Genomic DNA, 13,751 nt, shown 5'->3' with positions numbered 1-13,751 from the left:
CCCCTGGAGGAAGGCAACAAGGATTTTGTGTTCTGACCTTGGTGTTCCTGCAGGGAATGTGGAGTGTATGGTGGTGTCATGACCTGTGACCCCTGGCTTGCCCAGGGCGTCACATTCCCCCTTAGCAAAACGCCGACCGTCCTCGGGCTGCCCGTCCAACACCGGTTTTATTTTTCTGGAAAAGATAAGAAAAACAAGACATACAAGTATAGTAACATCATCCCACAGCGGGAGGCACTTTGCTTAAACGTTACGGTAACATTTCAAACGGTTGCTGCTGCCGCTCTCTCCCACCCAAGTAACCTGGCCCTGATGCTGCCTCTAAGAAACAGGCAGCACCCCTTGACCCCAGTCCTGAACCAAATTAGCCGAGCGAGATCTGTCCTTCCCCTCCAGAGGGTAGCCACCGGTTCCTGTGGTGGCTGGGCCCCAGCCTGCTCCACTGCGGGCCCTCCCTCCAACCTGCCTCTCTGGAGGCGGTAGCGGTGGAAGCTGCAACAAACATTATTTACATGCCACTAACGTTTGTGGTTGCCCTGCAAGTTCTCGGGCCTGTTCATAGAGAGTTCCCTATGCATAAAATGTGGAGGGTCCCCACGGGGACAACGGCGCCGGCAACGGCCGGTTCAATCACGGTGATGACAATCAGGTTACTGTTCGGTAATCATTTACTTTCATTTTCAACTTGCAAACTTTGAACTTTCAACACACAGGTGGTCCCAACGGGGACTGTGCAACGGTGCTCCGCTGCCTTTACTGTGCACTTTCGTCCTCCCCACCCGGCTCTGGGTGGAAGAACACGGGCACCAGCCCCTCCAGTGCATAGCAAGCACGGTGAGGAAGGGCCGCCCGATACCCGTTATTTCCACTTCGGGGAATATATGTGGCCTCCATGCCATGCAGGGCGACGACTCCTTCATCCTCTTCCGAAACGGGCTCGGTATCAGGCCCGGAATCACTATCGTCCGTCCCTGCGTCAGGCGGGTTGCCGCCAGCTACCGCAGCTACCAGGCTTGCCACTCTCTCCGCCCCTGTCACGGAGGGATATACGCCCGACGGGCCAGGCGCAGTGCGGTGCACGGGCAAGGAGGACAGAGGTGGCATGGGGGCCAGGGGTAGACCGGGTCCCTCAGCCGCAGCGGCCGGTCCCTCAGGGACATAGGGGCGTGGGTCACTCACCAGCTCCTCCATCATGGCCTCCATTCCATACACTCGTGCAACTGCAGCTGCATCCTCCACCTCCGCGGTCCACTGTTCCATCAGCCTGCAGATCTGGCTCCGGTAGTGTCGGCAGATCCCTGCCGTTCGGGCCCTCAGCCATGCCGCTGTCCCGTGCACCGGCTCGGTAGCCTCCGCGTAGCTAGGTGGAACAGACATCTTTTTGCAAGGCTCAGCAAATCGCAGGGTCCCAGCGTCCTTGCTTGTATAGCCGTGCGCTACATGCGACCAGTCGCCATTTCGTCCCCCTTAGCCTTTTTTCCGGCTCCTCCTCTATCGGGGCGGGGTTTTGGCCTTCGCGCCTCCACTACTCGAGAAGACGCTCGAGCGGGAACTTTCCGCGCCAAAGATGGCGGCTTCTGAAGTTTTCTGGCCGGACACCTCCGGCGATAACAAGGCGCACCTCTACCAGACGGCAGAGCAGTAAGATCCTGTTCGTGACGCCAAGTTGTCGCGGGCGGAGGAGGGGACGCTGCGCTCTCCCTCTGCTCGGGTCCGGCTGCCGCTGCGGCCTCTGCTGCTCGGTGGCTCGAGCGATGTGCCGGATCCCGGGGACTCGAGCGACGCTCCTCGCCCGTGAGTGAAAAGGGGGCTTGGTTTAGGGGATTTATTGTCCGTGACGCCACCCACGGTTGTGGTGATTGTGTGGACACCACCGCTGCTCTGTATGGGGATCCCGGGAGTTATGGTATGGAGCAGCTAGATGTTGGCCCTCCCCTCCGTGGGTAGGGGGGTTGGTGGTCCCGGGGCCCGATGATGGAGAGTTAGGATGGTTGACAGGCGGGTTATGGGGCCTGTTGAGGTGCAGGGACGCAGGGGCAGCGCTGTGCCGCACGGCACGGAGGTACTCACTCAGCCCAAGGATGATGACACAGTTCACGGTAAACAAGCGGCTGGTTGGACGGTTGCCTTCAATCGGGACTTTGGCTGTTGGGAGACCCAGGAGGTCCCCTTCACTGACAGATTTGGCAAATTCACGGCGACTCCTAGCCTTGCCGGGATCCGAAAGGCCCCTGCCAATGGTGCTGGCTTCTCTTCGTATACCGCTCCGGTACCGCCGGGCCACCACCCGTCCACGGTCCTTTCGGCAACCTCCGATCATACTCTCCTGCAAACGGTCACCGCCGTCTGCCAACCTTGCTGTCTCAGTCCGGGGCACACACCCGGACCAACTTCAGGCTCTGTTGCTGTCACCTTCTCCCTCACTTCAAACTCCTCTCACTTGCTCCTCTACCACCTCCCTCTCACTTCAAACTCTAAACTTCATCTCCTGGTTTTCCCGCCTCCAGGACTGTGAACTCCTCGGTGGGCGGAGCCAACCGCCTGGCCCACCCCCTGGTGTGGACATCAGCCCCTGGAGGAAGGCAACAAGGATTTTGTGTTCTGACCTTGGTGTTCCTGCAGGGAATGTGGGGTGTGTGGTGGTGTCATGACCTGTGACCCCTGGCTTGCCCAGGGCGTCACACCCGCTCATCACTATATACGAGTACTGAGCACCCAAACATGGTAGTGCCTGCTCATCACTAGTTGTCACCTATTCTGCAGTTAGGAGATAACATGTATTCAATGGGAACACTCTTTAAGAACAGGATATGTAATTCTATCTGCAGGTCCATAGCAAGAACTGAAACTGTAGATTTCAGGGACCAAGACATCCCAAGCCCAATCGAACATGTCCCTGTTACTAACAATGCCTTTATTTTCTTTTAAGGAACATCAGCAAACAGCTATTCAAGAATATCAACCCGGTAAAAGGAGGTTAAAAAGATGCCATGATGGCCGACAAAAATGGAACGAACCAGAAGAAGGCACAAGGATGAGGAACCTTTACTATATGGACGTTTCTGGAGAAGAAGAACCAAATTACCGGGACACGACCTCGAGCATGTAGACCTCAAGAAGAAGAGAAGATCATCTTGGGATAACCTATTTTAACATCTGTGCGGTCAGCGTGATATCTAGCGACCATAACGATCCGTGTATGCCTCTCATAATTTCTTCAGACTGCTCCTCACACATCCATTTATAGGGGTTCTCCAGGACCGGAAGCAGGCCTGACCGAAGAATAGGCCATCCATATCGGTGGTGATCCAACTCTCAATATCCTCATCAGCAGATTGTATGGGGCTGGAAATGTTTCCCCTTCATTGTTTACTGGGCTCCTCCGCATTTCTAGTCCCAATTAAAGAATATGGACATCTTTGAGAACATCTGTCGTATATATATTCTTGGCAAAAAAAAATAATTTCTGGTAAAATTTTGCACCATTTTCCTTCTATAGCCTTTGTTGCTGCAGAAAGAGTCAACTGAGAATCCATCAGTGAGCTCATTCTGAGAGTTTGTAACTCTTTTACACTTTTTTCTAAGCCCCTCTGAAGTCAACGAAGACGAGTTAAACCTCTGCATATGTTAACCATAAGCTCACTGACTGATTCTTAGATAACTCATTCTGCAGCCGGGACTAGTCAATGCAACACAGAGCCTTTAGAAGGCAACATTTTTAATAAAACCCAATTGAAAAAAAATTTTTTAGACCAAAATATATGAATTTAAATGAAATAAATGGCCCCCGAAGATGTCCATATCCTTTAAGTGAATAAGATCGAGCTGCAATACCGGGCACAGTGAGGCCTGGAAAGAATTAATTGGACTTAGCGGAGGTTTTGGATTTTTTTTAACCCCATAAAGTAATCAATTTTATAGTTTTGGAAAACCCCTTTAAATGCAATGTTAAAGGCAAGAAAGAGGCAGTATACGTGACAAATGGACAGAACGCGTCATAGGCCTGGGACATAGTATGGTATAACTGGGGTACTAGCAGAAGAAAAGGATTAATGTGGCTAATTTTCATGTAGATGTACAGTAAATATCCAAAAATGAGAACTGTTACAAGAGGAAACACTCCTCAGCAAAAAGATGGCACAAGAGGGATCAGAACCCCCCCGACCCCCACCCTAAACAAATCCACGCAGCTCTCCAAGCTCCGGATCCATTGGGAGCAGAGAGGAATGATGATTTCCTGAGTTTGCACTATTAGACCAGGTCGAGGTGGTGGCAGCACTATCCAGTCGCTCAGTTTATCAAGCACACAGATCGCCCACTAGTGTAATTCATATCATAGGTGTCCTAATATCAAGGGGGCTTGATAATGATATCCTAACACTATTGATCCCCAGTCTTTGTCCTATTGTTGTCATCAGTATTAGATTAGTGGGGGTCCAGCACCCGCCACCCCCACCGATCAGCTCAGAAGTAAACAGTGCATGGAGACAACACTGCCATTCACTGTGTAGTGGCCACTCCTGGTACTGCAGCTCGGCTTCGATTGATGTGAATGGGAGCTGAGCTGCAGTACCAGCAAATGACCACTACACTTGTGGTAGTTGATTCTAAATAATGTGTACTTCCACCATCTGCAGGACCCGCTAACAACTGATGGGTTTGGGCACTGGTGGTAGGACCCCATTGATCTGATATTTAATGACATGGGGCAGACGAGCGGAATAGGATCAATTATATAATTATCCCATTTTTTCAGTTCTGGAGCAAATAGAACTTTTTTTTATACATTTTTGGAAGTCATCAGATTTTGGATGGACCCATTGACTTGCATGGCTGAGTGTGATCTATTGAACGCAACTCTGATATGCTGCAATTTATTATCCTCGGCTCAGTCGGAAGAAAATAGTCTAATTGTGCAAGACCCCATAAAATAACATTGGTCCAAGTCAGCGCGTCGTTATGTCGGATCACACACGGACAAGTGACGAGCCCTTAGTATAAGTTGTCAGTGTATGGATCCTGATTAATATCCAGATATCCATAAGTCAAAAAAGGGGATATTATAAAATACCTCCCCACATGGCACACTGAACAATACCAGAAAACCAGGAGAAAAGGCAGAGTAAAGAGCAAAAGGGAACGGCTTTAATGATGACACTGGCACAAAAGGGAAAATTGGCAGCCCAATCTATGGACACGTGTGCATTACAATTGTACAACTATGCCACAGCCGTATAAAGGTACAAAGCATGGGTGTGATCATAGAGCAGATACAGACAATACATGTATATAAATAAGTTACAGTAGGCATATCGGTAATATGTAGGACAACAAATTATTATAAATATAAAGTGCAGTAAGGTAGAGGTGATGGAAAACCCCACAAGTATATATTGCACAAAGTATTACACTCAGCCCTAGCAGCATAAAGTAACAGGATATATCAGCATCACAAGATCATCATACCCATGAATAAGAAAACACAGGGTCCAATAGAAAACAGCAGAGAGGTCTCCCGATACCTGGACCCCAACGTACGTTTCATGATCTTTGAAGTGTAATCTGTTGTGATCAGTGACCAAGGAGGATCAGAAAAAGAGCAACAACTCAGAAACCCAGATAGTAACCATAGTGGCTGGAACCTTAACAGACTGCAGACCTAATACTGACACACAACTATAAGTAGCCGTGGGACGAGCCTACGATGACCTAGTCATCTTGACACAGCCGGAGAATTAAATACTCTAAGGCTGCTTTCACACCTCCGGTTTTAGCAGAGCCGGCCAATCCCGCTCTAAAACCTATGCAACGGATGCGGCGACAAAACCGCATCCTTCGCATAAGTTTTTAACATGCGGCCCGTCCGGTTTTTGCCGCTTGCGGCAGGCTACTGAGCATGCGCAGTGGAAAAAAACGCATGCGGCGGCCGGATGCGGGTTTTGCCGCAGGATGCCGCATCCATAGGCATGCATTGCAAATCGCGCCGCATCGGCTAGATGCGGCGCGATGCGTTTTTTTTGCCGGACAAAAAAACGTGCCATGCAACATTCCATCCGGCCGCCGCATCGGCTAAATCTGCTGCATGCGGCAAAAACTGGACGGAACACAAGCCCATGCGGCACAATATGGCACTAATGTAAGTCTATGCAAAAAAACGCAACCGGCGGCTAAAAAAAAACGGTTGCGTTTTTTCTGCAAAGCGCCGGATTGTGCCGCACAGGAAAAACCGGATGTGTGAAAGCAGCCTAATAGAGAAAAATGTAGAAAAGCTAATCTGCCTCGGAGTAGTCCCCAAAGATATAGATAGCCCCCCACATGTAAAGATTACGGTGATATAGGAAAACACAATACTTAGCTAAAGAACAAAGTCAGCAAAGATGAGGCCCAAAACTATCTGCATTGGAAAGAGCACTGACTGCAGCCGTAAAAACCCTAATAAATACCAGCACGCCTGACATGGAAAAATACTGAGCCTAAACAGGCTCTCCCCCGCTTTATCAGTACTCTGGTGTTACTGGGATCAAAAGAAAAACATTGCTATAGAGAGGGGATTGAATATTGTACCAAGCATGACAAAACACAATACATAACAGAACATGGAGCAAGGTACATAGATACTCCCAGCAGGGAATAATCCAATTCCTAAAGGAACTCCACACAGGCAAAATCACATGAAAGTGAAAAACCATAAACAAAGCTAGAAGACCAACTTATCTGAGAGGAGTTCTGGTAGACACAGAGAACAGGGCTGGTTTCAGGAAGTCCTTAGAACACAGGAAATACAATTGAGCACCGGCAAGGAACAAAAAGGAAGCTACATAGTTATATAGGCCCAAACCAAATGGCCTGATTGCAAATCCTACTCAGCTGTCCAGTTCCCACTCAGCAAGTCAACTGCATTACCAGCACTGACCACAAGAGGGAGCCCCCAAACTGGAATCTAATTCAAATGTATTCACAACAGTAATCATCGTGATGCTGATACATCCTGTTTCTTTATGCTGGTAGGGCTGCGTGCAATACTTTGTGCAATATATACTTGGGGGGTTTTCCATCACCTCTACCTTACTGCACTTTATATTTATAATAATTTGTTGCCCTACATATTACCGATATGCCTACTGTAACTCTTGTTGTTTATATACATTTGAATACAAGTATTGTCTGTATCTGCTCTATGATCACACCCATGCTTTGTACCTTTATACGGCTGTGCCATAGTTGTACAATTGTAATTCACACGTGTCTATAGATTGGGCTGCCAATTTTCCCTTTTGTGCCAGTGTCGTCATTAAAGCCGTTCACTTTTGCACTTTACTCTGCCTTTTCTCCTGTTTTTCTAGTATATGGATCCTGTACGATCCCTTTTTGTAGCACTTCCGTCCAAGTTTACATTAAGATTTGGGCATGGACATCGTGATTTGAGAGATTACTGCTCCACATTTTCTGTGTTTGCCAATTGGGAGGAAAAAATTGGGATTGTTGCAAAAAGTTCCGTTTTTGGAATGGTCACAAGTAATGGAACCCTAAGGTCAAGGTCACACGAAATACAAAGGAAACACATTACAAGACGCGGCAAACATTTCTTATTGTTGCGTCTGCAGCTTGAAAAGTCAGCAAAGTATATATTGGATCTAAGGCAAATGTCCTTACCTTATAGAAGGGGTGTACTAAAGCCAGAAACTGACACGCTATGACCTGTATATAGGGAGCGAGCCCTGTACAAATCCGGTGCATGGCGACAATAACTACAATGAACAAGTATATAAACACAACACTTTTGTTTTTGCTCCTATTTTTCATGAGCTGAACTCAAAGATCTAAGACTTTTTCTACCAAATATTGTTCAAAAATGTGTTTTTATCTTTGTTAGCGGGCGCTTCTCCTGTGCGGATCTAATCCATCCATCTCACAGGGGTGTCATATCAAGATGCTGATTAGACAGTGTGATTATTGTACAGGTGCGCCTTAGGGGTACTTCTCACATGGAGAGATCGCTGCTGAGTCACAGGTTTTGACGTACCAGTGACCTCATCAGTGATCTCGCTGTGTGTGACACTAAGCAGCGACCTGGCCCCTTTTGTGAAATCGCTGATCGTTACACACTGATCTGGTTCATTTTTTGCTTGTTGGTCCCGCTGTGCAGCACGCATCGGCGTGTTTGACTGCGGGAGACCAATGAGCACAGAGTCTGTGTAAGCAGCGTACGCTGGTAACCAGGGTAATTATTGGGTAACTAAGCAAAGCGCTTTGCTTGGTTACCCAATATTTACCCTGGATACCAGGGTACACCGCTTACAGGCTGCCAGCGCTGGCTCCCTGCACACGTAGCCAGGGTAAATATCGGGTAACTAAGCAAAGCACTTAGCTAGGGTACACATCGGCTTACTAAGCAATGTATACAGAGAGCCAGCGCGGACAGCCTGTAAGCGGTGTACCCTTGTAACCAGGGTAAATATCAGGTAACCAAGCAAAGCGCTTTGCTTAGTTGCCCGATATTTACCCTGGCTACCAAGCGCAGCATCATTACACAAGTCGCTGGTGGCTGGTGAGATCTGCCTGATTGACAGCTCACTAGCGACCCTGTAGCGACGTACCAGCGATCCTGACCAGGTCGTATCGTGGTCGGAATCGCTGGTACGTCGTTTAGTGTGACGGTACTCTTAGGCTGGCCACAATAAAAGGCCACTCTAAAATGTGCAGTTTTACAGTATTGGTGGGGTCAGAAAACCAGTCAGTATCTGGTGTGACCTTCATTTTCCTTTGCATAGAGCTGATCAGGTTGGTGATTGTGGCCTGTGGAGTGTTGCTACACTCCTCAATGGCTGCGAAGTTGCTGGATATCGGCCGGATCTTGAACACACTCGTATACACTGATCCAGAGCCCCAAACACACTCAATGGGTGACATGTGCTGCGAGTATGCTGCCATGCAAGAACTGGGATGTTTTCAGATTCCAGGAATTGTGCACAGATCCTTTCAACATAGGGCCGTGTATTATCAGCTGAAATATCGGTTGATGGTCATGGCTGAGGCACAACAATGGCCTCCGGAACTCATCACGGTGTCTCTGTGCATTCAAAATGGCATCAACATAAAACGCACCTGTGTTCACTGTTCATAACATACGCCTGCCCATACCGTAACCCCATCACCACCATGGGCCACTCGATTTACAACATTGACATCAACAAACCACTCACCCACACAACGCCATACAAGCAGTCAGCCATCCGCCCTGTATAGTGAAAACTGGGATTCATCCATGAAGAGAACCCCTCTCCAACGTGCCAGACGCCATCACATGTGAGCATTTGCCCACTCAGGTCGGTTACAACGACAATCTGCAGTCATGTGGAGACCCTGATGAGGACGAGCAGCGGATGAGCTTCCAGGAGACGGTTTCTGACAGACTGTGCATATATTCTTTGGTTTTGCACCCATTATTACAGCAGCTGTCCGGGGGGCCGGTCTCAGACGATCTTGGAGGTGAAGATGCCGGAGGTCCTGGGCTGGTGAGGTTACACGTGGTCTGTGGTTGTGAGGCCGGTTGGATGTAGTGACAAATTATCTGAAACGCCTTTGAAGACTGTTTATGGTAGAGAAATGAACATTCAATTAACAGGCAACAGCTCTGGTGACATTCCAGCAGTCAGCAGCCAACTGCACAATCCCTCAAAACTTGTGACATCTGAAGCATTGTGCTGTGTGATAAAACTGCACATTTTAGAGTGGCCTTTTGTTGTGGTCAGCCTAAGGCGCACCTGTGCAATAATCATGCTGGTCAGCTTAAGTCACACTTGTGCAATGATCATTCTGGTCAGCCTAAAGCGGGCTTTACACACAGCAACATCGCTAGCGATGTCACTGCCGATCGCACCCGCCCCCGTCGGTTGTGCGTCACGGGCGACATCGCTTCCTGTGGCGCACAACATCGCTAACACCCGTCACACGGACTTACCTGCCTAGCAATGTCGCTGTGGCCGACGAACCGCCTCCTTTCTAAGGGGGAGGTGCGTTCGGCGTCACAGCGGCGTCACTAAGCGGCCGCCCAATAGAAGCGGAGGGGCGGAGATGAGCGGCCGAACATCCTGCCCACCTCTTTCCTTCCTCATTGGCGGCGGCCGCAGGTACGATGTCGTTCCTTGTTCCTGCGGTGTCACACCTAGCGATGTGTGCTGCCACAGGAACGACGAACAACCTGCGTCCTGCAACAGCAACGATAATCGGTATAGGAACGATGATCAACGATTTGGTAAGTCATTTTGATCGTTAACGGTCGCTCGTGCGTTTCACACGCAACGATGTCGCTAACGAGGCTGGATGTGCGTCACGAATTCCATGGCCCCAATGACATCTCGTTAGCGATGTTGTTGCGTGTAAAGCCCGCTTAAGGCACACCTGTGCAATAATCATGCTGTCTAATCAGCATCTTGATATGCTGCACCTGTGAGGTGGACGGATTAGCACGACAAAGGAGAAGGGCTAACTAACACAGAGAGAGACAAAGTTGTGAACAATATTTAAGAGAACCAGGCCTTTTGTACATAGAAAAAGTCTTAGATCTTTGAGTTCTTCTCATGAAAATTGGAGCAAAGTCATGTGTTGGGTTTATTATTGTTCAGTGTATATACGAGCAGTAACACAAGCAATAAGGTGATTCTGAGAATCTGAGGGAGTAATGACTAAGGACAGATCGGAGTGATACTTCTGGAGAACCACTACAGTCACAATGTCTTCTTCTACTTTGTCTCTTAAAACAAAGGAACCGCGGAGAACCCAAATCCCCCGCTGTGTCCTCATCCACAGTCTGTAGACTTTGTGATTTTTTTTTTTAAAGCATTTTTTTACTAACTTTTATACTTGTTTGTTGCACAATAAAAAGTCACAAGACGAAAACAGTGGAATTGTCAAAATTGTCTCATCCGTCGGGTTTTGTTAATTGATGGGGGGGGCACAATACTGTATTCAGTGCGGTCAGATGTCTTTCCCAGCTGCTCCAACTGATGCGGTTATACTGAATCCATGAGTGAGAAGCTGCAGCAGCATCCCCCTCCTCTCCACCTTCTACTTACTGTTTGTTTTATACTGTAGTGGACTGAGGAATTTTTTTTTTAAGTTACAGAGCAACATCAGGCAGGTAAACATGTCACTGTAAGGTGAGGAAGATGTAGCATGCTTTCCTGATCAGATATATCACAAAGGTTCATATACTCGTCACTCAACAGGAAATGTTTGCACTGCTCCAGAGTCCAGTGGTGGTTGCCTAACACGTGACCTTGTGCTTGGTGATGTACGGCTCAGCATTGTGCTTGGTGATGTACGGCTCGGCAGTGTGCTTGGTGATGTACGGCTCGGCATTGTGCTTGGTGATGTACGGCTCGGCATTGTGCTTGGTGATGTACCGCTCGGCATTGTGCTTGGTGATGTACGGCTCGGCATTGTGCTTGGTGATGTACGGCTCGGCATTGTGCTTGGTGATGTACGGCTCGGCATTGTGCTTGGTGATGTACGGCTCAGCATTGTGCTTGGTGATGTACCGCTCGGTATTGTGCTTGGTGATGTACAGCTCGGCATTGTGTTTGGTGATGTACGGCTTGGCATTGTGCTTGGTGATGTACAGCTCAGCATTGTGCTTGGTGATGTACGGCTCAGCATTGTGCTTGGTGATGCACGGCTCGGCATTGTGCTTGGTGATGTACAGCTCAGCATTGTGCTTGGTGATGCACGGCTCGGCATTGTGCTTGGTGATGTACAGCTCGGCATTGTGCTTGGTGATGTACAGCTCGGCATTGTGCTTGGTGATGTACGGCTCGGCATTGTGCTTGGTGATGCACGGCTCGGCATTGTGCTTGGTGATGTAAGGCTCGGCATTGTGCTTGATGATGTAAGGCTCGGCATTGAGCTTGGTGACGTACGGCTCGGCATTGTGCTTGATGATGTACGGCTCGGCATTGTGCTTGGTGATGTAAGGCTCCCGGCGTGTGCAGTATTTGTGCTGATGGGAGGTCTGGACTCTGCAGTTATGGGGTCACGGGAGTACTCGTGACTTCGTTCTTCAGCACTCACCCCAGCTCTGAAACATTACGAGGTCTCCACTTTGTGGCTGAGTACCTGCAGTTTCTTCCACTCCTCAATAATATCACTCACAGGTGGAAAGGTAAGAGGAAGAAATGTCATAATCAGACTTGTTACCGTGGTGGCTCCTATTAAAGGACCGCACTGGTATCAATGAGCTCTGCACCACCGCACATTCTGCCACATTAGTAAAAACAGGCGGAATGGAGGCCAGATGTTATACAGTGAAGGTGAGGGGCCGGTGTTATACATCGGAGGGTGAAGGGGTGGATGTTAGATAGTGAAGGTGAGAGGACGGATGTTATACAGCGGGGGGGGTGAGGATCGGGTATTATACATCGGAGGAATGAGGGGTTCGATGTTATATACCAGGAGGGTGAGGGTGCGGCTGTTATACACCTGGGGTGAGGCCAAATGCTATATACTGGGGTGGGGAGGCTGGATGTTATACACCACGGGGGAGGAGGGAGGGACCGGATGCTATACACCAGGGATGAGGTGGTCAGACGCTATATACCAGGGGTAAGTGGGCCGGATGATATACACCAGGGGCCAAGGGACCAGATGCTATACACCGGGGGTGAGGGACTGGATGTTATACACCAGGGGTGAGGGACTGGATGTTATACACCGGGGGTGAGGGACTGGATGTTATACACCGGGGGTGAGGGACTGGATGTTATACACCGGGGGTGAGGGACTGGATGTTATACACCGGGGGTGAGGGACTGGATGTTATACACCGGGGGTGAGGGACTGGATGTTATACACCGGGGGTGAGGGACTGGATGTTATACACCAGGGGTGAGGGGGCCGGATGCTTATATACACAGGGGGTGAGGGGGCCGGTTGCTTATATACACTGGGGGTGAGGGGGCCGGATGCTTATATACACCGGGGGTGAGGGGGCCGGATGCTTATATACACCGGGAGTGAGGAGGCCGGATGTTTATACACCGGGAGTGAGGGGGCCGGATGTTTATACACCGGGAGTGAGGGGGCCGGATGTTTATACACCGGGAGTGAGGGGGCCGGATGTTTATACACCGGGAGTGAGGGGGCCGGATGTTTATACACCGGGAGTGAGGGGGCCGGATGTTTATACACCGGGAGTGAGGGGGCCGGATGTTTATACACCGGGAGTAAGGGGGCCGGATGTTTATACACCGGGAGTGAGGAGGCCGGATGTTTATACACTGGGAGTGAGGGGGCCGGATGTTTATACACCGGGAGTGAGGGGGCCGGATGTTTATACACCGGGAGTAAGGGGGCCGGATGTTTATACACCGGGAGTGAGGAGGCCGGATGTTTATACACCGGGAGTGAGGGGGCCGGATGTTTATACACTGGGAGTGAGGAGGCCGGATGTTTATACACCGGGAGTGAGGGGGCCGGATGTTTATACACCGGGAGTGAGGGGGCCGGATGTTTATACACCGGGAGTGAGGGGGCCGGATGTTTATACACCGGGAGTGAGGGGGCCGGATGTTTATACACTGGGAGTGAGGAGGCCGGATGTTTATACACCGGGAGTGAGGGGGCCGGATGTTTATACACTGGGAGTGAGGGGGCCGGATGTTTATACACTGGGGGTGAGGAGGCCGGATGTTTATACACCGGGAGTGAGGAGGCCGGATGTTTATACACCGGGAGTGAGGGGGCTGGAGGCTATA

At 49.7% G+C, this 13,751-nt stretch overlaps 1 protein-coding gene across 1 annotated transcript in view; it reads left to right on the top strand.

The window, feature by feature from the left end:
* The window catches only part of VWA1 (von Willebrand factor A domain containing 1), a 119,757-nt gene extending 114,605 nt beyond the window's left edge, over positions 1 to 5,152 (top strand). Inside the window, exon 15 of the mRNA XM_075328948.1 lies at positions 2,930 to 5,152. Coding sequence (XP_075185063.1) covers positions 2,930 to 2,970 — 41 coding nt within the window. The 3' untranslated portion in view covers positions 2,971 to 5,152. The remainder of the gene's footprint in view (positions 1 to 2,929) is intronic.
* The last annotated feature ends 8,599 nt before the right edge of the window (positions 5,153 to 13,751 follow it).

This window comes from Anomaloglossus baeobatrachus, chromosome 11 (genome assembly GCF_048569485.1).
Source record: "Anomaloglossus baeobatrachus isolate aAnoBae1 chromosome 11, aAnoBae1.hap1, whole genome shotgun sequence".
NCBI lineage: Eukaryota > Metazoa > Chordata > Amphibia > Anura > Aromobatidae > Anomaloglossus > Anomaloglossus baeobatrachus.
Note: the sequence above shows the minus strand (reverse complement) of the source record. Positions and strands in the feature narration are given on the sequence as shown.